Genomic DNA, 27,506 nt, shown 5'->3' with positions numbered 1-27,506 from the left:
ACACTAAACAAATCTCTCATTCATGTCTTTAATGAATCCTTCTCTTCCATAATTGAGCCATATCCAGAATTCACTGACAGAGAATGCTTGTGGCAGTCTCACGTGATTTATAGATGCTAAATTGATATTTTTTACATTGTTTTTACATAAAAATTTAAAACCTCATACACATTTTCCATAGAATTTTTTATATTTTTGGCGATCAGTAGGTGCTCAAACCCCTCTAACCTCCCAGGATCCGTCACGTGATTGTGGTAGTCTCTCGTGATTTATGAATGCTAAATTGATATTTTTTTGTTGTTTTTACATAAAAATTTAAAACCTCATACACATTTTCCATAGAATTTTTTATATTTTCAGCGACCAGTAGGTGCTCAAACCCCCCTAGTCTCCCAGGATTCGTCCCGTTCTTCGTTATTGTTCTTATCAGCAGGTTCTTCTTCTTCTTCTTCTTCTTTAGATTCCTCATGCCTTACCACATTATCTGCTACTAATGCCTCATTTACAATTTCAAATTCCTTCAGCTTGGTGACAGTATCTACTACTGATCTCTGCTCCATACCTTGTTCGAGATTCCCCGTTTTTACGGTAACATTTGTTGCCGATGACTCGTGTACAGCTCCCTGACTGCTACGCTCCTTGCTTTCGTCGACTCTATGATAAGCCTTTCAAAAGAAGAAGGAATTTAGTAGGAGAAAAAGGAAAAACGAATAAATGATAATAGTACATCGAGACGAACAAGTCCGAACTAACTTTTACGGCTAAAGGAATCGTTCATTTTTAGTCGCAAAGAAGAAAAAGGCGAAAAAAGGGATTTTTCTTCAGTATTTCATTGGTGATTCATGCAATTTTGTAGCAAGATGAATAGAAAAAACTGCAACTTCAATTTGTCTCAATAAAATTATTCAACTTTGAATTGTCTAAATAAAGTCACTCCGGCAACTTCAAGAGCAAAAAGACATTGGAAAAGTTACATTGCTGCCACATCAGCAGCAGTCAACTTTCACTGTTGTCCATCTAGATAACACGTGGCTTCCACCTAGCTGATCGAAATGACACATGTCAGCTAGGTGGTAGGCGCGTGTTGTTTTGGTCGGCTAGGTGGTAGCCACATGTCGTTTAGGTCCGTGTGAAAGTTGACTACTGTTGATGTGGCAGTCACGTCATTTTTCCGGTGTCTTTTGTCCTTAAAGTCGTCATAGTAACTTTATTGAAACAGAATTCAAAATTGAATGACTTTATCGAGACAAATTGAAGTTGAGTGATAGTGCATTTAACCCATAAAAAAAGATGGAACTCACCACACATGTTCGAGCCGGGGAGAGTACTTTGAAGGAGTTAGGACGGTTGTTGAAATTTGTCTCCGGCACTCCCGGTATCCCCTCCGGAGACGTAAAATGATCTGCATCATGCCCAACCTGCCATATTACCAGAAACCAGAACAGATTTTATAAAAAAAAACATGGAATTCAACAAACTATTTCTTACAGTTTGAAATAAAAGGGCGGCCCGGTGCACTACGCGTCCCCGCTAAGCGAGGGTCCGGGGAGGGGTCCCACCACAAGGGTGTACTGGGGCGAGCCTTCCCCTGCCAATTTATTTGGCAAGAGACCGCCCCTAGGACTCGAACCCGTGACCTCTCGGTACCGTTGCGCCAAGGCTCGCCCCTCACAAACTATTTCTTACTGTTTGAAATAAAACGGTAAAAAGAAGCTACAAAAAGAACTAAACGGATACTTACTCTTCCAAGACCACCAAAATCCCACGCATCACTATCCAATGCGACTCTGTACTTCCCTGGCAAGTCACACCCAATTTTGTACCTGCACGTTACACATAACAGTTACCGAAAGCCTATAGCTTAATTAGTTTTCTCCAATGTGCAATCAAACTGGAAAAAACGGGGGAAAAAGAAAGAACAGCAACTCATACCCATCATATGTGTTTTCCGGATGAAAATTGAACACGAAAACCAGATCCCCGCGCTCAAAGACGATAACCTGAAATGTAAAAATGATCAATCACTATACCAGAAAAGCTGTAAACATCATTCAGAAACTCTGATCTGGAGTTGCGTGTTTATAATTTGCTCGTATAATGCTTTGGAAACTACTTCCAAAACGAGAGAAAGAACCGCATCTGTACCTTGTCTTCCTCGTTTGCGCTGCTCACAATCAGATTTGTTGATGCAAGAAATGAATACTCCTCATCAAGCAAGTTCATAGCTTTGTCAAATGCATTCATGAACTGAAGAAGTTACATTGAAGTAAAGAAAGCAAAATAAAAGAAATGTATATCAGAAAGAACCGAAGAAAAAAAAAAAAAAAAAAACAGATTTATGTAAACCAATCATTAAACAATAGGTAAAGAGACCTATCCGCCCCTTGAACTTGTTTAAAGTGATACATGATTCAACTGCCGAAATCTTACTCTATGAAGTAGAACTTAAGGGGTTAATTGAGCCATTTTAAGCAATTTCAAGGGGCTAATTGGCCGTTTTCAAAGTTGGAGAGCGATCATTAGAATTTTTTGACAAGTTTGGGAGGCTAGGAATGTATTAAGCCTCAGCTCATTCTTCAACAGGCAAGTGGTCAGAGCCCCGGGCCCCTTCCACTGCTTGGGAGCTTACGGTTTCATGTTCTATTTCACTCCCCCGATGGGGGTTCTTTATCCTTCCTGATACAATCAATAAGATTGGGCCACACCTACTAATTTGGGCATTTAGCTATACAAAAAGTTCACTGATACATGCTGTTTTTGGATGAAGAGAATGAGTGATTATGAATGATTTTATACAAAAAGCGGCAATTTCTGACACGAAAACACGATTTATAGAGCCAACCCTACTGACACGATACGATTGACACAAAAATCATTTCTTTAGCATTTATATCATATATAACCATATGGAACATATATATGAGATAACGTGATTTTGACACGAAACACGAAATTACTACCTCAAATTAATAAAAGAGAGTTCACAAACCTTATATCTCAAGTGTTCAGTGTCCGGTAGATTCCACTGGCGGCGACATTTATCGTAGCTCCATCCATTGCCTTCTCTTGGAAAATCAATCCACTCAGGATGACCAAACTAAAAGAAACATTCATCAAGAATATTCAGTAAGGAACAAAGAAAATGCATTCACATGGTATATAGTTATAGGCACAAAAGGCTCTAGGCTCCAGGCGTGTCGCCTAAGAAGCTAAAAGGCGGACTCTGTTTAAGAGGCACTCACCTGAGCATGCATTTCTGAGCCTAGCGCCTTGCCAGAGGCACGCCTAAGCGCAATTTTACAAGACATACATGTTTTTTAGGATTCCAAGTTAAAAAGTGGTTGTTTAATCTCATGTCGCCTAAGAAGCTAAAAGGTGGACTCTATTTAAGAAGCACTCGCCTGAGCGTCCATTTATGAGTCTAGGCGCAATTTTATAAAGCAAACCGTGTTTTTAAGGATTCCAAGTTAAAAAGTGGTTGTTTTAATCTCATGTCACCTAAGAAGCTAAAATGCAGACTCTGTTTAGGAGGCACTCGCCTGATCGTGCATTTCTGAGCCTAGCACCTTGCCCGAGGCACACCTAGGTGCAATCTTATAAGGCAGGCATTGTTTTTTAGTGTTCCAAGTTAAAAAGTGGTCGTTTTAATCTCATGTCGCCTAAGAAGCTAAAAGATGGACTCTATTTAAGAGGCACTCGTCTGAGCGTGCATTTCTGAGCCTAGCTTGGAATCCTAAACAACCACTTATTAGACCATCTCCAACTCATTTCATCATTTTTGCTACATCAAACCGTACTTTCTTCATTTTCTCTCTCTCTCTCTTGATGTTGCTACAGTGTTTTTGCTCCAACCCATTTCCTCTCTCCAAACAAACGATTCCTTTCACATAATAATATTATATAACAAAATATACAATACTATATTTATATATATATAAATGTAAAAAGACGATGAAAAAATATTATTTGATGTTGATCAAATTTTTTGATGCAGCATCAAATTTGTGGGAGAAAAACGGTATTCATCAAAATGAGAATACGGTTTGATGATGGTTGATTGATGAGTGACAAACATGGACTATGAATACTTTAATCTTGATGAAAAGTAATTTTTAGGCTATTAGTTAATTAACTTAGGATTTGGTTTAACTTCAGTTCTAAAATCAAAATTAACTACTAAGTGGATATGTTTTAGTATTTGACTACTTATTGCATTTTAGAAATGTTAATTGTTGTTATTTATGATTATACATATCTTTTTCTTTAGTGCGTCTTGTGTTGCTCAGGCGCACATCTGCACCTTGTGCCTGTGCTCCAGGACCCCTTGGCATCTTAGTGCGCCTTTAATAACTAAGCCGACACCTTTATTTCCTAGCAAATTTTTCTTGAAGAAAGTATTTGTCCTAGTGACTATGTTGTTAATATTTCATGTTTATTCTTAGCTAGCTCCAAAAACAAGTATACCATGTAAACAAATGTCTAACTCGCCCTAAAAGGATCTCAAAGGAGTAGGATTGTCTCACGTATATAAAGAGTCATATAGCTCTCTAATTAAGCGCAATGTGGGATATCTAACACTGATCAACCTATAATGAGGCAGTAAATTCTCTTACGCGTCGAATTTGAATCATTCCACAAGCATACAAGCATTTGGTAAGCATCGTGGAACCAGTTGAACTAAAAGTTTAAGCTGATAGTTAAAGGCCCAATTTATATTAATATCTGACACACCCCGTACGTGAATGCCAGCTAGGCTTGAAGAGTGAACAACATAGGCCCATCTTACCATGTGTTGAAATTAAATCAACAAATAGGATTGTTAGGAATCGAACTCATGATCACTTAGTCTAAGAGGCTTTGATACAATGTCATGAAACCAGTTACACTAAAAACTTAAGCTGTGCAATTCATATTAATATCGGACAGTAAGCAAGAGTTACAACTAGTGTTGTTACCTCATTTCCCATAAAATTAAGGTAGCCTTCACCCCCTAATGCCATAGTTAGAAAATGAATCATCTGCAAAATAGAATTTCACATCAATAACATAGAAAAAAGTAGCATTGAAATGAATTATGAAAGCTAAGTCCTACAGCGGTCCGGGACCAACTGATTATAGATCATTCAAATGTTGACACGTCAATACAACTGCTGACGTGTCAACATCTGAATGGTCCAAGACGAGTTTAGTGCTAATCAAAACCTTATGAAGGGACCAACTGATCATAGATCATTCAAATGTTGACACGTCAACACAACTGTTGACGTGCCAACATCTGAATGGTCCAAGACGAGTTCAGTGCTAATCAAAACCTTATGAAGTGCTATCCCTCGCTCCACAGCAGGCGGAGGATCTTTCAAACAAGACATTCCAGAATACATATATGTGTCCATTAGGAGAAAAGCAATTGTCTTGTCACCAACAATAGCCTGGAGAAACAAAAGATAGACAATTCTTGAGAGTGAAACAAAGTAAAAGTTTATAAATTTGTCAAAAAATGAGAAAGTTCAGTTTTCAGGATATCAAAGTAGCTTTTTTTTCGGGTAGAATACACCCATGGCCTCTCAATTTTGAAATTACTAACATTATGGTCCTTGAACTTCAAAGTCGGACATAAAATCCTCTGAATTTGACATACACTAGCATATAAGTCCAAATGACCGATGACCAGTGTAAATACCATTTGACCACGTTAATTGCCGGTAAATCACAAACCTTTATTCAGAGACCATCATGTTAATAATGCCAAAGTTGAGGGGTCATGGGTGCATTTTACCCGTGTGATTCACCGGCCATTCACGAGGTCACCGGTATTTATATTGGTCAACAGTCATTTGGACTTTTATGCTGGTATATGTTAAAGTTCAAGAGCTTTCGAATCCAGTTTTGAAGTCCAGAGGTCATAGATCATCATGTCAGTAATAAAACGCTGCCATATACGTTGTTTTTAAAGAGACGAATAAACACAATTCGTCTTACTTGGTCATGACTCTCAGCATAAGCAACACATTTCTCAGTGTATCTCCTATTAGTTAAGCTCCATGAAATCTCCTCCATTGACCACTCTTCATCACTCTTGTTTTTTAAGTAATCAATCCACTTATCAGGGATGGCCATTGCTAGCCGGAAGTCGAAACCGATTCCCCCATCAGTAACAGAACGACCAAGTCCGGGCATCCCGGAAACATCTTCAGCAATTACAGTAGCCTCCGGCAAGATGTTGTGAATCAGAGTATTGCCCAGCATCATATAAACAACAGCATCAACATCAGTTGCCTCACTGAAATACTCATTATAATTCCCTGCAAATAGAGGTGGCAATTATGTACACAACCCGACAACATAAACACGAATTAAAAAGAAAGGGATAAAGTACCAAAATAAGCTCAAGGTTTTTGGGAAGTGTCAATTTACCTTATCGTACAAAATGGCACCATTTTAGCCTCAACATTTGTGAAATGGTACCCAGGGCTAAATAGTATATTATTGAAATACGTTGACTAAACAATGCCTTAGGTAAAAATGTAAGGACTGATAAATTATGTACCTTCTAAAATATCACCATTAACATAGGTAGTAAAATCACATGTGACCAACAAACACGAAACGAAATCGATACTAACTCGATTATGGTAGACTCATTTGACACTATTCAATAATTGACACGACAACACTAACCCGATAATTGTCACTCATACCTGTAAATGCCATGTTGATCCCATGGTGTTGATACAACATTGAAGTTACTCCATCAAAGCGAAAACCATCAAACTTGTACTCCTCAATCCACCATCTTAAGTTAGACAAAAGGAAGCGAAGAACTTCCCAATTAGCATAATTAAAGAGTCTACTATCCCATAGCTTATGGTAGCCTCGATCTCCGGTGTGAAAATAGGAATCTTGAGAACTTTGGCCAACATCAAAACCATTGAGACCATCAGTTACATTGTTACTTGCATGACTATGAACAACATCCATGAGAACACATAAACCCATGCTATGAGCTTTATCAATTAAATATTTAAGATCTTCAGGGGTTCCAGATCTACTGCTAACAGCAAAATAGTTTGTAACGTGGTAACCAAATGATCCATAATAAGAATGCTCCATCACTGCCATTAATTGGACTGTGTTATAATTGTTTGCCTTTATGCGCGGCAAAACATCATCGGCGAATTCTCGGTATGTGTTAATTCTGGGTTCTGAACTACTCATTCCGACATGAGCCTCGTATATACGTGGGGCTTTCGGTTTTGGAGGCCGAGGGTGCTTAAATTCATACCTGCATATCAATGGAGATGTGTTTTAACAGAGGCATTACTTTGTTTTCAAACACTAGAACAGATATACAACAACAACAACAACATCAAAGCCTTAGTCCCGAAATGATTCGGGGTCGGCTAACATGAACCATCATATAAAACCGTGAAATCAAGTCGTGTCAGCGACATAAATTCGCTCCCTCCACTCCGCCCTATCCACTACCATATTTTCCTCAATTCCCAGTAAACTCATATCACTCTCGATCACCCTCCTCCAAGTTTGCTTAGGTCTTCCCCTACCCCTTACCACTACATCCCTTTGCCACTCTTCGGTCCTCCTAACCAGCGCATCAAGCGCTCTACGTCTCACATGGCCAAACCACCTTAGTCGGTTTTCTCTCATTTTATTCTCAATAGATGTAACCCCTACTTTTGTCCTAATTATTTCATTACTCACCCTATCCTTTCTCGTATGACCACACATCCATCTCAACATACGCATGTCCGCCACCGACATCTTATGGATGTGACAGTGTTTCACTGCCCAACACTCCGTACCATATAACAATGCTGGTCTGATTGCCGTGCGGTAGAATTTTCCCTTCAATCTATTAGGCATGCCGGGGTCACAAAGGAAACCCGTAGCACTCTTCCACTTCGACCAACCAGATTTAATCCTATGAGCAACAATTTCGAAGTGTTTGAACAGTATATGGATGTCGATTTCTTATGTCACATCGGTATTTTATGGACTCGAATATGTTTTTTGTGCTTAAAATGCTCATGAAGCAAAATGTGATGCCGTGTCCCCGAAGTGTCCCCATTAAAAAAAGATAAGAAAAAGAGAGGACACTTATTTTGGAGTGTCAGGTGTGTATCCCCGGAGTGCCTGACACACACTCGTACATAAACCTCCTAGAAATGTCGGTGCTTCCGAGATTTCTATTAAAACTATAACAGATACCTTTCAGGAGCTGGAGGATCCCAGTAGACACCATCATATGGAGCTCCAAATTTTGAAGGGTCCAAAGTAGCATATCTAATCCAGGCTGGAATTCGATCAACCCAAACTCCGTTACCATGCTTGAACCGGAATTTGACCCTTGAATTATGGGGAATGGCTGAGGTTCCACCAGAATCAGGTATTATGATACTCCATACACCAAATTCATTCTTTTCCATTCTGTGGTTGGAGCCATCCCATCCATTGAAGTCCCCAATAACTTCTGCTTCCCTAATCAAAAAGAATACCTCTTCAAAATAAATGTTTAACCATGCTAATAGAGTTTGTGATAGTTTGATACTGTGAGAGTGTCACGGAACCAATTAAACTAAAAGTTTAAGCTTTTACTTCAAATAGTTCCATGACACGGTATCAGAGCCTCTTTGACTAAGTGGTCGAGGATTAATTACTGACAACCTCATTTGTTGAATTTAAGGAATAATTCTAAAAATAACCCATGTGGTTTCGCCGATTTACACATGGATGCCTGTGGTTTTTTTGTTGCAAAAAGAGGACAGAGGTCACCGGCCCTTAACAAAACCAATGACTTTTAGATTGATAATATCAATTTGACCATTGATAACCTCAAAATATAAAATTCCAAGGATTGATGATATTTTAAACAACTTTAATTCTTCAACTTTTTAGTTTTGAGGTCATTTAGGTGTTGTTGTTTAGTTAGGAGAGAAGAATTATTTTCTAGAGAGAGCACCGAAAATGGCAATAAACGTGGTTTCATAGTAAATGTAGTACTAAGCAAATTTAATTCTTGGAATTTTCTATTTTGAGGGCATTAACAGTCAAATTGATAGTGTAAAATAAAAGTCCTTAATTTTGCTAAAGTCAAGGAACCTTAATCCTTTTTCTGCAAAAAAATAAAAAATAAAAACACCAATCTGCAAATCAGTGAAATCACATGAGTTAGTTTTGGAATTATCCCTTAATTTAATTTATAGTTAAAGGCCCAATTCATAGAACCAATTGAACTAAAAACTTATATTTGAACTAAAAGTTTAAGCTTATAGTTAAGATCCAATTCATATTAATATCTAACAGAAAGCAAACAACATACTCCGCTGCAGGGGCCCACTCACGATAGACAATCCCACCTTCTTCTCTGTTAAAACCAAATTTCAGGTAACCTACAAAATAGTAGAAGCAGCAAGGTTTTAACATGGCACACGTGGATCTAGCAATAACAATTTTTGTCAAAAGGCTCCTTAAATTAAGCTATAGAAAATGAAAAAATGTAAACAAAGGCCTAACTCATCCTAAAAGGTATCTCAAAGAGGAAAATTGTCTTACATATGAGGAGTCGTCAGCTCCCTAATTAAGCAATGTAGGATATCTAATACAAATGGTTAAGCAAATATCCACAGGTGACCCAACATTAAATACAAGGCTTGAAGGCTCTAATACCATGTAAACAAATGCCTAACTCACTCCAAAAGGTACCTCAAAGAAGAAGGATTGACTTACACATATAAGGAAGGCCAAAACCATATGGAGCCCCCTAAAGTTGTCCATTTTGGTCACTTTGCCCCTGAACACTCCACTAGCCACTCCAACTCCCGACATAACACGCCCCTTATTTTTCCTCAATCAGAGAAGATGTTGACCCGTGAGGACCACTCGACTTTCGGTTGACTTCCCATATGCAATGTGGCTTTTCCTTTTATAAAAATTTGCAATGTGGCCTTTCAGGATGATATTTCAAAGTGTGTAGGAGTTGAGAGAGGCTATTGCAAAATATGCTCTAAGGAGGCATAAATTGTTTTGAAAAGAAAATCCACATTGCATATGGGAAGTCAACCGAAAGGTGAGTGGTCAAAATCTTCTCCAAATGAGGAAAAATAAGGGGTTATGTCAGTTTTATGGAGTTAGAGTCGCTAAAGGGTTGTCCCTTAAGTTCGGGAGACAAAGTTACCAAAATGGACAATTTTAGGGGCTCCGTATGGTTTAGGCCTATAAGGAACCATATAGCTCCCTAATTAAGGGTTGTGGAATATCTAACAAAGTAACACCCAAAAACCAATCAAGAGGTGAGCAACACATATACATACATTTTCAAACAATTCAAAAGTACAAAGTGTTCAGAAAGATCATCCATGTACATATGTAGAAAGAGAAAGAAAAGGAAAAATCAGATTTGTACACTACTAAAAGGGCACCTTTTGAGAATTCCTGAAGACCTCCTTCATATTTTTCAATTAGTTGTTTCTGATCCATATATCTTTGAACTCTATATCTAAAGTGATCTTTGAATGGTGCTAACCCTGAATCAAGGCTCAAAACACCAATACTTTCCATTTCTTCTTTGATGTCTGTCATTGTTGAGTCATTTGTCATAACTGCTGAGATTGTGAGACCATGTTGCACCTGCCAAGCAATATTTTAACCAGTATTGTCCATACGACTGTTAATTTAACTCCTTAGACGACAACATGATTTACAGAGACAAGCAGCTTAACACCACCGGTTTGAGACAATTATCATTTTTGTGTTTTATATCATATATGATTATATAAACGACATACCTTCTTATTAATGAAGACTCTTGGAAGGAAATAGAATCTGGGAGAACCAGGCAATTTCTGAGACCAGGAAATTGAATACTGTTTGGCAATTTTACAGTTGTTTTCTACAGCCTGTCAATGAAAATATATAGTAAATACAGCAGAACTTTAGTCCAAGAAAATACCACCTTCTAAGTTATAACACAATCAAAAACTTTATAACACCCTGAAACAATCACCTACACAGAAACTTTGATTTTAAAGCAGTTCACGTTTCTGAAACCAGAACCCCTGGAAACTTGTATGAAAAGTTTCGGTCATGTTTCCGTAATTTAAAATAATTAGAAACTTTCATCAAAAAAGAAATTATAAAGTCGTTTTTTAAATTTGGAAACTCGGTTCCCAGGATATAACATGTTTTCATAAATGGATAAATGCTAATCTCAAATCCTGATATTTTCCGGATCAGCTTCTACAAGTTTTCAAAATGGAAAAATCTCTTTTTTCCCTCTACTATGAGACTTGTATGTAATTCTTTTAAGGGTTAATTACAAATAACTACCCTGTGGTTTGGCCGATTTGCGATGTGGTACCTGTGGTATTTTCTTTTGCAAACACAACCCTATGGTTGCAAAATTTTACATGTTTTTTTTACTTTGCCAAATTTGGCCGATAACGACTTCGAAATAAAAAATTTCAAGAGCTAAATGATATTTTAAGCAACTTTAATTCTTCAACTTTTTAGGTTTAAGGTCATTTAGGTGTTGTTTTTTATGAGAGAGAAAGATAATGTTTAGAGAGAGAAAACTCCAAAATTGATGATTTTGAAAAATTAAGAATATGGTTCCATAGTAAATATGATACCAAACAAGTTTAATTCTTGAAAATTTTCATTTCGAAGTCATTATCGGCCAAATTTGGCAAAGTAAAAAAAAAACATGTAAAATTTTACAACCATAGGGTTGTGTTTGCAAAAAAAAATACCACAAGTACCACATCGCAAATCGGCCAAACCACAGGATAGGTATTTGTAATTAACCCTTCTTTTAATATAGGGATAAGGATCAAATTTGACCCTAACTTTTTCTAAGTGTCAATTTAGCCTTAAGGTACACAATGATGCAAATTCAACACTAACGTTTTCAAACAAAATCAATTTCAGTCCTACGTCCGGAAATTTGAAAAAGTTGGTTTGACGGTCATTTTACTGTCACATCATATCTTCCAAACAAGTTTGTCAATAAACTGTAGCAATTTCATACATGTTTTGTTGGTTAGTTGTAACCTATGAAGCACGGACACGGGAGCGGACACGGCAAACGGCATTTTTAGAAAATATGAGACACGGGTGCGGCGGGGACACGGCAAATTTTATATAATTAATTATATATATATTAGATATAAAAATATATAAAAAACATGCTAAATCACAAATCGGAATCGTGATGTTAGGAGAAGAACCCAGGAGAAGAATCGCAGCGCATGAGAAGGAAGAACCCAGGAGAGAATAAATTGTTTCTGATTATTCCCAAACAAAAACCAAATCGTGATGTTAGGAGAACTGCGATGTACGCAGCACAGGGGTTGAAATCGCGATTTGCGCAGGAAGGAGAGAAGACCTAATTCTAATTCGTGCGATAGAGATTATAATTTAGGATTTTTGACAAATTGCATAATTGATCCTTAAATTTTATAAAAAAAATTAAAAAAAAAAACCCTAATTTTTAACTTTTTTTAACCCCGGCCGTGTCCCGCCGTGTCCCATTTTCCGGCCGTGTCACCGCCGTGTCCCCGAGTCCGGCGAGTCCGACTCGGCCACGGCGACCCCGGGGAAGAGTCCTTGCTTCATAGGTTGTAACTATATGAGTAACACATTAAACATTTTAGACACTTTGACAAAAAAAAAAAATATGATTAACTTATATCTTGTTAGCATTTTAACAAGTTTTTTTGTAACTCTATTGGTAACACACCAAATATTTTAGACATGACTGATGTTTGGAAGTTACCATGTAACACCTAAATTACACTCAAACAAGAATTTTCAAAATTTCGATAACCTAATGCGTAAATTTAGACCATTTTGTAAGTTAGGATCGAATATGCACTTAAAGAAAAACATTAGTTTCAAATTTGAACTTATCCCTTTAATGTATATATATGTAAACAAAATTAAATTAAACACACATCAATTTAAGAAAAATCAAGCAATAGGCGAAGAAACTCCATTGTTGAAGCTAGAAATTTCTATCTACCCACCAAATCAACCAATCAATCAAGTAAATTCCTATGATCACCCACACAATAGTTATAGAACATTAAATACTTGATCAAATCGAATTGGAGCTACAAGAGAAACCATGATCGATTCATACATCAAAATTGCACAATGTACAGGTAATCAAAAACCACAGTACACAAAACCATGAAACGGAACGGAACGGAATACGAAAAAGACTTACAGTTTTGGACTTGTGGCCGGAAGAAGGAGATAAACACCCAAATTGGGTCGCCGGAAATAGACTCAGAGAACCTAACATTTTACCCAACTTAGCCTCTCTGATACATTTTTTCGACTGATTGAAAAATTGAAAACAGAGCAGACAGAGCTCATGTTAATGAAACTCTATACTCTTGGGATCAATGGTGCAAATTTAACCGGATCAATTTTAGTGCTACCTTCCGAAAATTCGAAAAGGTTGGTTTGAATGTCATTTAACTGTCTCACCAGACATTCCAAACAAGTTTGTCAATAAACGGGAGCAATTTTGTACAAGTTTTTTTTTGTAACTGTATTGGTAACACATCAAATATTTTAGACATGATTGATGTTTGGAAGTTTCGATGTAAAACCTAAATAACATTCAAATCAGCATTTTCAAAATTTCAATAACCTAAGGCTAAAATTGATGATCATTTCGTAAGTTAGGATCAAATATGCACTTAAACGAAAACATTAGGTTCAAATTTGAACTTATGGCTTTAATATATATATATATATATGTAAACAAAATTAAATTAAACACACATCAATTTAAGAAAAATCAAGCAATAGGCAAAGAAATTCCATTGTTGAAGCTAGAAATTTCTATCTATCCATCAAATCAACCAATCAATCAAGTAAATTCCTACATCAAGATTCATACATCAAGATTGCATAAGGTACAGGTAATCAAAAACCACAATAAACAAAACCAGCAAAAAGAAAACCCAAAATGCAGCGAAACCAGCATCAAGAAAACCCAAAATGCAGCGATCAATCAACTAAATGGAAAATACGAAAAAGACTTGCCGTTCTGGACTTGTGGCCAGAAGAAGGAGATAAATACCCAAATTGGGTTGCCGGAAATAGACTCAGAGAACCTAACATTTTACCCAACTTAGCCTCTCTGATTCATTTTCTCGACTGATTGAAAAATTGAAAACAGAGCAGAGAGAGCTCATGTTAATGAAACTCTATACTCTTGGGATCAATGGTGCAAATTTAACAGGATCAATTTTAGTGCTCCGCTCCAAAAATTCGAAAAAGTTGGTTTGACTGTCATTTAACTATCACACCAGACATTCCAAACAAGTTTGTCAATAAACAGGAGCAATTTCGTACAAGTTTTTTTTGTAACCGTATTGGTAACACATCAAATATTTTAGGCATGATTGACGTTTGGAAGTTTCAATGTAACTCCTAAATAACATTCAAACCAGCATTTTCAACATTTTTTTAACCTAAGGCTAAAATTGATCTTGCTTGAAAACATTAAGTTTAAATTTAGACCATTTCCTAAGTTAGGATCAAATATGCACTTAAACAAAAACATTAGGTTCAAATTTGAACTTATCCCTTTAATCTATATATATGTAAACAAAATTAAATTAAATTAAACACACATCAATTTAAGAAAAATCAAGCAATAGGCATCAATTTAAGAAAAATCAAGCAATAGGCGAAGAAACTCCATTGTTGAAGCTAGAAATTTCTATCCATCCATCAAATCAACCAATCAATCAAGTAAATTCCTATGATCACCGATAAAAATAGTTAGAGAACACTAAATACTCGATCAAATCGAATTGGAGCTACAAGAGAAACCATGATCGATTCATACATCAAGATTGCATAATGTGCAGGTAATAAACCCCCAAAATGCAGCGATCAATCAAATAAATGGAATACGAAAAAGACTTACAGTTTTGGATTTCTGGCCGGAAGAAGGAGATAAACACCCAATTTGGGTCGCCGGAAATAGACTCAGACTCAGAGAACCTAACATTTTTCCCAACTTAGCCTGTCTGATTCATTTTCTCGACTGATTGAAAGATTGAAAACAGAGCAGACAGAGGAGCTCATGTTAATGAAACTCTATACTCTTGGGAGTATTGAGGAGGATGACACGTACAATGGCAGACAATTCATATCAATCGGATAAATCTCAGCCGTTGTCAAATAGGCCCACTTTATCTCAGGTCCCATGATTTGATTTGATTTGCTTTTGGATGGACAACGAAGGGGGTAAAGCACATATTCCACGTGACACCTACATATCCGTCAAATTTACATAAACAATAATTTTCGTTTGAAAATGTTTTGATATAAAAAAAAGCTGAACCCCGAATTTACGTGTTTTAATGCCCGACTTTTCAAGTCTCTAGTGAACTAATGTGCATCGTTTAAATCAGTCCGGACAACTGATTTAGGGATCGGTGGAGATCCGACATCAGATATTCTGTCCCCTTACAATGTTTCTTACGTCAACAATGGACATTCATAGGTCTCATTCACCAATTGCCTATGAACTGCCCCAATCTTCCTTGTATACTTGGGATGACTTGGCTATTACTGCGGCTGAGATTTACCTATGGCTCAATGATTTTGCATTATTTTTTCACATTGAGTCCTTGATTATTGATTCCATTATAGATTCGGCTTTTATTAAAACTTTTCTGTCGAGTTTCGAAGACATATATTGTTAGGACGATTCGGCCTATTAATATGGACAAATGAAAATAAGAGTTTATTGATTAGGATAGATAGAAAGTAAAAAGTATATATATATATATATATATATATATATATATATATATATATATAAATTAATTTCTAGTACGTTCTTCCAAGATCAATCTTCTCCTCTTCCATTTTGCGATTTTCAGCATTAGAATCGCAAATCTTTTCATTTTCCAAACTCGATGAAAAAGTTAAATAAGAGTCAAATCCATAACAAAATCAATAATCAATTGTTCAATGTGGAAAAATAATTGATTATGGACTTGATCCTTAAAACATGTAAAGTTCATGAGCTTAATTATATTTTTTTTACCTAAAAAAAGAAAAAAGTTTAATACATCATTTACATAAAATGTGTAGTTAGTCTCATAAACCTAATGTAATCAATTAATCACACTCGGTTGCAAAAAAAAAAAAAAAAAAAAGTAAACTGCATGCAGAAGATGTATCACACGCGCTTTAAAATGTTACTACATAATTCACATAATAGGTTAAAAATAAAGTTTTTACTTACTCAACTATGAAACTTGTCGTCTCTAATATTAGAAATGCATACCCCGACCTTAGTTGTTTTACTTTTCTTAAGATGCGTGCGTAATACATATTTCGTATGTAGTTTTTTTTTTTTTTTTTTGCAACTGAATGATTAATTGATTACATCTTATCTTACGCAAGTTCAGTGGGCTAACTGAATATTTTATGCAAGTTGATGGGCTATTGGAAAACTTTGAAAGTTCAGGTTATCCTTGTTGGGGTCACCCGAAACCAGAAACCACTTCATCTTGAACCCCTTCATCAATTACGCAAAAGGGAGAGCCGCAAGAATAAGAACTATCCAGATTATCCTTGTTGGGGTCAACCAGAAACCACTTCATCTTGAACCCCTTAAAACTATCTTTTTTTCTATGTCAAGAATGTGATTTATTTCTTATCCCTATCCCAAATAATGAGTTAATCCATAACCCTCAAGTTGGGGCTCCAAAGGCGATGAAGTATGGCCTCGTTCAACTCAATATTGAAGTTATGAGCAACTTTGGCAAAAGCAAGCAGATCCAGTTAAGAGTTTGGGGAGATTCAGGAAGGACAACGCGTGAATTCCACCAAAATATCCTCCACACTTCTAATAAGGTCCATATGTTATAAATACGCAAGTAACCTCGACGGCCAGACCTTACTCGACAGTTTGGGAAAGGGGCACGAATGTTCATCCTTTGTAGACCCGGATAACTTTCAAAGGACGCCTTATTTTTCACATTGGTCAGCATAGACGGTTATTCTTCAGCATGCAGATAAACCGTCTCTGCCTTTTTCTTCCCAACGAACATATCGGTTTCAGAGGGTTTCTTAAAGTTTAATTTTTTAGGAGCCATAACGAGAAAAGGAAAACAGATAAAAAAAAGAAGATAAAAGAAGAACTTACACTTGAAATTTGGAATCACTAGAGAAAGTTCCAGCAAAAAGACGGGACAAGAAAGAGAGAAAAGAGTAAAAAGAAATCTTCAACAAAACTATATCCTTTTATACTGCTGGAAAGACAGCTGAAGCAACAGATGTTCTCATTATTTATTAGCAATGATTTTAGAAACATTAAATTAAATTTCTCTGACATGCACCTTTCAAAGTCATAATACCACGCTTCATGGAACGTGGAGAAAAACTACCATCAACTCGAAAGGCGTTTAGAAGTATAAGAAATTATGCCTTAACAGTTGCATTTATAAACGTTGAACGAGGGGAAAATCAAGCATTAAGAGCCCACACAACCTCCCGATTAGTCCCCCATTTTCCAAAAAGGTATCAAAATTTAAACTCCCCTCCATCAACTTATCAAAAAAACGATAAGGGCAATTCTTCCCGAAGTCAATACTTTCTCATCCTAAAGAACGATAAACTCGGGAGGGGGAGAGACATCTGATATCAGACAAATATAACTCTACCACATGGCGCCATAGAAGCCTGAACCTACTCTCAAAAGATAGAAGATGTAACGCCTATAACAAAATGGTTGCGTACTAGAAGCTTGACTCGGAAAGTCTCACTAGACTCAATCAAGGATCTAGTCATTGACATAATCACACATGATCCCGGAAATCATGGTCAAGTTGCCTTGAGAGATATCAGGTCCTGATATCTAAGCACACTCTCTTCTATCAACTGAGACATATGAGCCATCTCACTCTAGAATCTTAGTGAGATAGCCCATATGTCTTTTTGGTGAATTTTAGTCTCAACGGACTGGATTGATTGTAACATCGGACCTTCTAAATAAATTTATCGATAAGTTAAAATGGTTCCGTATTTTTTGGAAGATCGTTTATAACTGTGTTAATAACGTAGTAAATATTTTATCCAATTTTTTTTTTTTGTAATTAATTCATATGTGACCGATTTATTGTTGGTTTTTAAGTAATTTTTATAACTGTGTTAATAATAGTACGGAATCATCTCCAAAGATCTCGGTCAGAGCAGACATATGCCAAACGTGAATACCCTGATAAATATTTTAGACGTAATTAATATTTGAGAGCTGTGATATAAGAATTAAATAACATACCATATAACGGTAAATTAGTATATTCAAATTTTCTTTCAATCAGGATTAAATTTGACCTTGATTGGAAATCTTACGAAGAAAATTTCATTATTTTGTATTTCGAATATTAATGATGAATTTGCATTTTCAAAAAAATAAGTGAAAATTAGTACCTTAAAAAATTTACTAACAAAACACTTAAACGACGACGCTCTACCTTTTTTCCTCGACTGATAAAAACGGACAGTGTAGAGAAAATTCAGTGAAGTTGGGGCTAATTAGGGTTTTGGGTTTTACATAGAGAGAAGCAATGAGTCGAAGCTTAGGTATACCGGTAAAACTACTACACGAAGCCTCCGGCCACATCGTGACGGTGGAGCTTAAAAGCGGAGAGCTTTACAGAGGGAGCATGGTGGAGTGCGAGGATAACTGGAACTGTCAGCTCGAAAGTATAACTTACACTGCCAAGGTATTTGTTCACTCTTCTATATTCCTATTCCGTTTTATTTTTTCAATTTCTTCTTTATAACCTGGATTTTAAGGCCTTACTTTGAAAGTACAAGCGCCGTAATGTTTGTTTTTCCTGCATACTTCTTAGTGATGGATCTGCGTTTTCTTCAGTTGCTAGGTGGTTGTTGTTGTTTGAGACTTTTTGAGGTGTTTACTGAATCGGATTTTTGTTAGTGAGAGTTGAAGCACGAAATAGAACTATGTTGCTGAAACCCTAATTATGAGTGAATTGTATTTTTCAAATGCGGGACTATCCATTGTTTTCTATGCCTTGAAATGTTCATGATTTGCGAGGTCTTCCACAGGAGTAGAGTACAATTAGCTTAATGGTTTTCTTGTGTTTTCGTTGTAATTTTTGTTAATTTGAATAGCTATTTGATCTGAGAGTAATCTCTTGACCTCATGGAAGGCTGGAAGCTAGCTAATGTCAAATAAAGGCGTTTAGACATTTAGAACTTGCAATGCAGAGATGGAAGTAATTTCTCATAGCTCATATGGCCAAATGATCTGCTTAAAATGTAATTGATTGTTTTTCGTTGCTGTGATTTTAATTTTACAATCTCTCCAAGTTACAATAATAGCTGATTTTCTTGTGTTTTCATGGTTATTTTTGTTAATTCGAAGAACTATTTGATCTGTGAGTAATCTCTTGACTTCCTGGAAGTCTGGAAGCTAACTTATGTCAAATAAAGGCTTTTAGGCATTTAGAACTTGCAACGGGAACCGATCTTGACTGGTTCGAAGCCCTATGCAGAGATCAATGTAATTTCTTAGAGCTCATATGGCCAAATGATCTGCTTAAAATGTAATTGCATGTTTTCCCTTGTTGTGATTTTAATTTTAGAACCCCTACAAGTTAGTAATAATAGCCGATTTGAAAACGACTGGTTAGACTTATTGGCCCACTCAACTTGTCCAAATTTATCACTTGCTCCCCCATGTAGGACTTTTTTTTTTTGGGGGGGGGGGGGCGGGGGGGGGGGGGGGCGGGGGTGTTTATCTTGTCACTTTAAGCAACTTGCAGGGGGCTAATCGGTCATTTTCAAAGATGAAGGGGCCATTAATGATTAAACTTTTCTGGACAAGTTTGGAGGGTAGGGATGTATTAGGCCTTAATTTTAAGTTAATATTGGATTTTCAGTTTAAACTCTGATGTGATGCTGTTTCTTTAGACAGACTGAGGCATATTTGTGTCGGATGCTTCGGAATGATTAGTGTAATATTTGTTTGATTTGTGTATTTGATTCCCAAGTCACTCTCAACTTTTACTCTTTTCCTCAGGATGGGAAGATCTCACAACTTGAGCATGTTTTTATTAGAGGCAGCAAAGTCAGGTATGTAAACCATTTCTCTTCAATTCGATATCGTATTATAGTACTCAAGACGTATCATTTAATCTTCCAAACTGGGACTATGACCATTTGAAAATGCTATAATACTATAATGTTTCAACAGGTTCATGGTGATACCAGACATGCTAAAGAATGCTCCTATGTTCAAGCGGCTGGATGCTAGAATCAAGGCATGCTTCTACTAGCTAATGATTGATATTTTCAGTATAGAGTTCAGATAAATTTTTCTAACATATGTTTTCTCTAAATCTTACTGTAGGGTAAGAGCGCGTCACTTGGTGTTGGCAGGGGTAGATCTGTTGCAATGAGAGCTAAAGTAAGTTCCATTCTTTTAATTATTTCGAAGGCGAGATTCTTATTCTTTCATCTCTTGGAACTTCTTGATAAACAGCTCCAAACATGGATACATTCTAAATGTAAGGGGATTAGAAATAGGGGTGGCAGTTCATGTAAGGAGGTTGTCTCCATGTCCTGTCAATTATCAGATTAATGTCAAAGGAGTCGACCCTAACCCAACCCAAAACTTTCGTGTCTACCCACATGTTTATGTTATTTTTCTATTAGCATTTTAACTTTGATTGTCAAAAGTTCGACCTGAAAGTTATTCAACAAAACCTTAATCCTCTTATAATATGGTTTGTGGAATGTATTCACAAGTAATCTGTAATTTTACCATCTCTATTAAGGATATCATGTAAAAAAATGGGAGGTTCGAGTTGTGTTTACGGGTGACAATTATAATTTTATCACATAAGAGGATCTAATAATAAGTTTAAATATTCGCTTCATTTTCGAGTTAGCAAGTCAGCCCTAACTCAACCTAGAAATTTTCGTGCCAATGTGACAATCCAAAAACTGACTCATACCTGTTTAATAAAACGCCTCGCTAAATTATTGATTCTTTTTGGGTACACGTACACAAAACTGACTCACATTCCTTGTTCCTCTAATACTTTATGATTGGAAGTTATCTGACTTTACCACATTTTATCGAGCAGGCTCAAGCTGCTGGTCGAGGAGCACCACCTGGTCGGGGCGTTGCACCGCCTGTTAGGAGGTGATGCTTTTTCATGGATCGGTCACAAGTCTTTCTTCTCGTTACTGGCTTCGTGAGTAATTAGGATCTCTGCTCTTGATATTGTGAGTAATTAGGATCTCTGCTCTTGATATTCTTAAATTCGGTGTAATGAGGGAAATGAAATCACTTTGCCCGGATCCTAGACTGATCTATAGATGCTTGTATGATGAATTCAATTCAATTATCAGCTTTCTTACAAAATTTGATACTGTAACTGTCCATATATGCCTATTATCTCTATGCATGTTTTTAGGATTATGAAGTTATAATTGGACTCGGGTTTTTGGTGTGGTAAAATTAATCCAACCCGTGTTTTAGAACTGTTGATTTCTGATACGACAGCATTAATTTATAAAGATAACTCACCTGGCACGAACTTTTTGCACGATTATCAGATTTTCCGCACTTTTATCTTATATAATTATGTGAAATATATAGATGAGATAACATAATTGTGACACGACAATCCTGCCTATTATCTCTATGCATGTTTTTCATGTTATAAGTTATCCTTGGACTCAGGTTTTTGGTGTTGTAAAATGTAATCCAGACCAAGTTTTAGAACTGTTGATTTCTGACACGACAATATGATTTACAAAGATAACTCGCTTGAAACTAACTGTTTGAAACTAACTGTTTGTTGCGATTATCAGAATTTTTGCATTTTTATCTTATGTAATCATGTGAAATATACAGATGAGATAACATATTTGTAACACGACAATCCTTCCGTAATCCATTTTGACGCCTCTACCGTGAAATCTCGGATTGAACAACTATGGCAGTAACTGAATTCAGATACCCGAGTGATTCTTGTATGGTATTCTTATTACAGTATATGGGAGATTTCAAATTTGCAATGGATAAATTGATTACTGTGACTATGAAACTGAAGTATGTGACCATGATTTTTATTTTATTTTATTATTTTTTAATAGTAATGCTAATATTTGAGGGCGAGCCTTGGCGCAACGGTAAAACGTTGTTGTCGTGTGACCGAAGGTCACGGGTTCGAGTCTTAGGAGCGGCCTCTTGCTAAATAAATTGGCAAGGGAAGGCTTGCCTCCAGTACACCCTTGTGGTGGGACCCCTCCCCGAACCCTCGCTTAGCGGGGACGCATAATGCACCGGGCCACCCTTAATGCTAATATTTCATTAAATCATAAAATTTCAAGTACAAAGGATTGGGTGAGACTGAATTACAATGGGTTCTTTAGATCTCACCAACCATATCAAATACTACATTCGTTTCATATTACATGTCTTTCTAGAGATTCTTTTTTGTTTTATTATACATGTCATTTTATATGATTAGTACATGTTAAGTCATCTTTTTTCTTGCTATAAAACGTGAGTTTATGAAAATTAATTAGAATAATTGACTTATTATAGAATACATAAATAGTGGAATCAATAAATAAGAGGCAACAATATGTTTTGTCTAATATCATTAATTTCTATGTAATTTTCTAAAATAACATGTAATATGAAACGGAGGGAGTACTACACAATCAATTCTAATTATGTCAATAATTTTTTTTTTAAATAATTCTTCCTTTGATATATCTATACTATATATAATAACGGAAGCAGAGAGAAATAAGAAGTATTTTAAAGGCATTTTTGATGAGTTGTCAACGTAGTAAAAAATCAAGATTAAAAAATTTAATTAATTAAAAATAACAGATTTATATTTATAATAAATTAAATAATTACTAGCCCATTAATTAAAATAATAAAAGAAAATAAGAGTTACGAGAAGATGAAAAAACACAAAGCAAAGGAAATCCAAAAGTCACAAATAAACTTCTATATAAAGCATGATAGATAGTATTCTGCCATTATATTCATTGGTCATAATAGATAGTATTATATTTCTGAAAGTAATTATTCGATTTTTTTTTTCATATGTAGTTATTTTGTTCTCAATTCTGTTGTTGTTTTATTTTTATTAAACAATAGTTGTTATAGTTTCATCTTTCAGATCCATTTTCGCCGTTACCTAAGTTCTATACCTCTCGTTACCTTATCCATGTTTTTCTTTTTTATTTGTCTTTTTTTGTTCAAACTGATATCTCCAATTCAAGAAATCCGATAGAAATAGAAGATGCATGGACAACTAAAATCGGAAAACACAAAAGTGTCAAAAATTATAAGAAATTGTTACGTTTCTCAAGGTAATTATTCGATTTTTTCATATGTTATAGTTATTTTTGTTCTCAATTGTGTTGTTGTTTTATTTTTATTAAACAATAGTTATCGTAGTTTCATCTTTCAGAGATGAAATTTCATTTCTGTCATTACCCAGGTTCCATACCTCTCGCTACCTTATCCATGTTTTCTTTTTTATTTGTCTTTTTTTTTTCAAAATTACTAAAATAAAGATTTTGTATATTATTCTTTTTTAGTATATGTTGCTAGGTGTTATCGTTTTGATTGTTAACTCTAACTAAAATTTAGATTAATTTTTCTAATTCGGAACCTGTTGAGATTCACTCATTTTTTTAGTTTGAGTTTATCTAACTGATATGGATTGTATTTTTTATTTTTATACGTTTTGGTACAAATAGATATAAAATTTCACATAATAGTTGTTCATCGAAGTTTGAGACATATGGAATAAAATATTAAAGAGGTATTGAAATATTATACTTATAATAAAGTTTATTTCAATTATAAATTATGTTATATTATTATTATTAATAATAAGTTTTTTTTCCCAGTTCTCTAGACAAAGAGATTATAAGCGTCTAATGCACTTGATAAGATGTTTATTCTTGAAGAATTTGGATTATGCTAGATACGAATTCAAAATGGAGGTAAATAAAAATAAAATCTTGATGCTCAAAATCCTAAAAATGTATATTAATTATGGGATATTGAGATAATTGTTTTTGCAACATTGGCTTATATAGTTTTTAACTATTATATTATGGTTTGTACAAAATTGTTAGTATTTCAAGAGTTTTTAACAAATGAAAATGAAACATGATCATAGGACAAGTTGTTGGAAAATATTAATTAAAAAATATTATTATTTGAATCTCTCCAAATTCTCAAATGTTGAGCATAGTGATTCTAATTAATAGAATTAATTTTATATATTAATTATAAAACATTTTTTTTGTACTGAATGGACTTAATACTTCATTAAGAAAAAAAATATTTTAATTAATGGGCAAAAAATATTTCCACTTTCCTCTTTATATGCTTATATCTTAACATTCTCTCTTATTTTCGAAAAAAAAAACGAGAGGAAGATAGTTTTCTCCGAATTATCTTTTGTGCATTCATTTTTGTTTTCTATTCTTTTATTTGTTTTTCTTGCTTACGAAATTCAAGAATATATAATTATTAGAATATATTAATGAAATCAAATAAGTGATATCTGCGAGCATGACTGATATTCTATACAGTGAAAGAATGAAGAACAAATTGATTGAATGTCTTGATGAGATATTACGAGATGAAAATAAGAGAAATCACTTTAAGCTGATTCAATTGGATATATTGGGTTATTGTAGCATAATGAATAATTGAATTCGAATACTTAGTGATCATGAAATTCCATCAAGCAAGATGATTATCATCAAGATGAATTTGTGACTAATTCTTATGAATTTTATTTTTTATATGTAACATATTGAATTGATAAAGTTTTTTCATGTGCAACATTAGAAAAGTCTTGATTGTAATAGTTTATAGCATAACATATTGATGTTGCTTCCATTTTAACATAGATTGTAATTCTTTTGTATCGTAGATTTAATATTTAATTTTAATTGTAGTTTAGTTCAATTTTTGTTTCACATATATTGTAATTCTTTTGTATCGTAAATACAATATTTAATTTTAATTGTAATTTAATTCAATTTTTGGTTTTCTATTATATTCTAATATCTTTCTTAATTAAACTCGTATTTTATTATTATTGTTTCATAGAATTCCAAAATATGAAAATGTATTAAGATTAGTAAAAAGTACAAATCATTGAATTTTATAAAAATAAATAAATCAATTGAATTTTATAAAAATAAATAAATCATTCGCCTTTAATTAAAATTCTATAAAAAATTAATCAATTATTTTCAAAATTAATTTAATTTAATTTGAATTATCAATAAAAAATATATATATTAATTTCGAATATACATAATATAAAAAAAATCATAGCATGATATAAAATTACTTAAAAGTAAATATGTCAATTTATTTATATATCTAAATTATATAAAAGTTTTATATCACGTGCATCGCACGAGTTTTCTACTAGTTTAAATTAAAACTAGACAACTTATCATTCTCATGAATATAACAATTTTATTTTTGTGAAACTTTATTGAAAACTTCCATAGTTTTATCACTAAGTTTTTGAAATTTTAATCATTTATGTTTCTCATTGGAGAAAATTTACTGCACTCCCAGAGTATACATGGGCAACTATCTTTCCTTTAATATTAAAAAAAAAAGATAACTGTGTTTTTAAAAAAAAAAAAAAAATAGGGTAACTGTTAATATGACAAAAGGAAAAAAAATTGGACTTTTGATATTCTTACTAAGAATTGATAAAAGCCAACAAAAAAAACTAACATTACTTATAAAATATATTTAATAGGTGGTTATTGGTATAATTTTCTTGATTACAAATCGAAGTTTAGGTATTAATTCATTTTGAAAATATAATCCATTTCAATATATAAAAATTTATTAAATTTGATTAACTTATCAAATATTGTAAACTCCAGAATTGATATTTAAAACTTCAATTTGGACTAAATTGATTTGATATGCCAATTTCAAAAGTGAATTTGATCCTTATTCGATTTATTATAACATAAGTTTCGACTGCTATCAATATTAAGCATAGCTTAACCCTCAATTATATTAATAGGCTATAATGGTTTAAAGAGGTTTGAGCTTGATTAGATTTGATGTAATTTTTAGATATAGGGGTATATATAGGGCTGTAAATGAGCCGAGCCATTTATAAGCGAGTGTTTGGCTCGATAAAAGTTCGATCGTGTTCTGCTTGATTTATAAAGGAGGCTCGATTTATAAACGAGTCAAGCTTGAACACATTAAAGCTTGGCTCGAAAATTCATGAGGAAGCTCAGTGTTTAGCTCAATAAAAACTCGATCGTATTCGATTCGATTTATAAACGAGCTGAGCTTAAACACGGTAAACCTCGGCTCGAAAGCTCATGAGTAAGCTCAATTATAGGTTCATGAGCAAGTTCGATTATAATGTTCATGAACATACGCTCGTGAACAATTTTTTTTTTAATAATAACATTTCTATAAACGGGAAATGTAAAACAACATAATTTTGTGTAAAATTTAGTTTTATAGGTTTCAAAACTATGTAATTTTGTGTTAAAAAAATTTAAATCAATATAATTAATGAGTTGTTCGCGAGTGAAGTTCATGATCTAAATTAACGAGTTGTTCGCGAGCAAAACTCGTGAACGTTAACAAGTTCGTGAACAGCTCGTGAGCAGATGTTGAGCCCAAACTCGAATTCGAACTCGTCAATTTTCTGATGAGTCGAGTCTGACCAGGCCAAAACTCGTATATGATATAGTTTGTTAATAAAAAATATTTAATCAGTCCATTAAATTTGATTAACCATATATCAATTAATAATCATTATTTTAGTTGATTAATTTATATTTTGATTGCTTAACTCATAATAATTTTTTTATAGAAAAATTCCATAATTATTTAATTTAAAAATAATAATATAATTATTTAAATATGGGATAAGGTACCAAAATAGGTTTAAGGTTTTTGGAGAAGTACCAATTTAGGCTCAACGTTCAAAATAGCACCAATATAGGCTTAACGTTTACAACATAATATCAATTTAGGCATAACGTTTACAATATAGCATCAATTTAGGCATCGCGTACAAAATAGCACCAATATAGGCTTAACGTTTACAAAATAATACGAATTTAAGCTTAACGTTCACAAAATATATCCAATTTAAGCTAGTCGTCACAATTAAATTAATCATATTATATTCTTTTCCTATTAACTTTATATGTTATCTTTTTATTTAGTTCTATTTTCTTATTTATTATAATACAATTAATTAGTTTTCTTGCCCATTAAAACCTTATATTTGTTTTTCATCAACCATTCCATGACTCCTAAATTCCATGACTCATGTAATATATTACATGAGCAATGGAATTTAGTAGTCATGGAATCATTTATGAAAAACGAATATAAGATTTTAATGGACAAT

At 34.3% G+C, this 27,506-nt stretch overlaps 2 protein-coding genes across 3 annotated transcripts; one reads left to right on the top strand and one right to left on the bottom strand.

The window, feature by feature from the left end:
* Positions 1-60: 60 nt before the first annotated feature.
* LOC136235201 (1,4-alpha-glucan-branching enzyme 1, chloroplastic/amyloplastic-like) lies at positions 61-15,199 on the bottom strand. Of its 2 annotated transcripts, none has more exons than XM_066024758.1 (15): positions 14,966-15,199; positions 10,803-10,913; positions 10,437-10,644; positions 9,338-9,407; positions 8,227-8,496; positions 6,699-7,282; positions 5,980-6,302; positions 5,313-5,429; positions 4,956-5,018; positions 2,990-3,097; positions 2,146-2,247; positions 1,933-2,000; positions 1,742-1,823; positions 1,302-1,418; positions 61-665 (listed from the first exon to the last, which is right to left on the bottom strand). In XM_066024758.1, exons 1-15 carry the CDS (start codon positions 15,047-15,049, stop codon positions 375-377), a joined length of 2,598 nt encoding a protein of 865 aa, XP_065880830.1. In that variant the 5' UTR covers positions 15,050-15,199; the 3' UTR covers positions 61-374. The 2 variants fall into 2 exon arrangements, with proteins under 2 accessions (XP_065880830.1, XP_065880831.1); XM_066024759.1 differs by lacking the exon at positions 14,966-15,199 and adding an exon at positions 13,244-13,321.
* Positions 15,200-18,568: 3,369 nt separating this feature from the next.
* On the top strand, positions 18,569-21,465 carry LOC136235203 (small nuclear ribonucleoprotein SmD3b). The gene is made up of 5 exons (XM_066024763.1): positions 18,569-18,785; positions 20,108-20,160; positions 20,282-20,348; positions 20,438-20,494; positions 21,177-21,465. Exons 1-5 carry the CDS (start codon positions 18,627-18,629, stop codon positions 21,237-21,239), a joined length of 399 nt encoding a protein of 132 aa, XP_065880835.1. The 5' UTR covers positions 18,569-18,626; the 3' UTR covers positions 21,240-21,465.
* The last annotated feature ends 6,041 nt before the right edge of the window (positions 21,466-27,506 follow it).

Source organism: Euphorbia lathyris, chromosome 7 (assembly GCF_963576675.1).
Source record: "Euphorbia lathyris chromosome 7, ddEupLath1.1, whole genome shotgun sequence".
NCBI lineage: Eukaryota > Viridiplantae > Streptophyta > Magnoliopsida > Malpighiales > Euphorbiaceae > Euphorbia > Euphorbia lathyris.
Note: the sequence above shows the minus strand (reverse complement) of the source record. Positions and strands in the feature narration are given on the sequence as shown.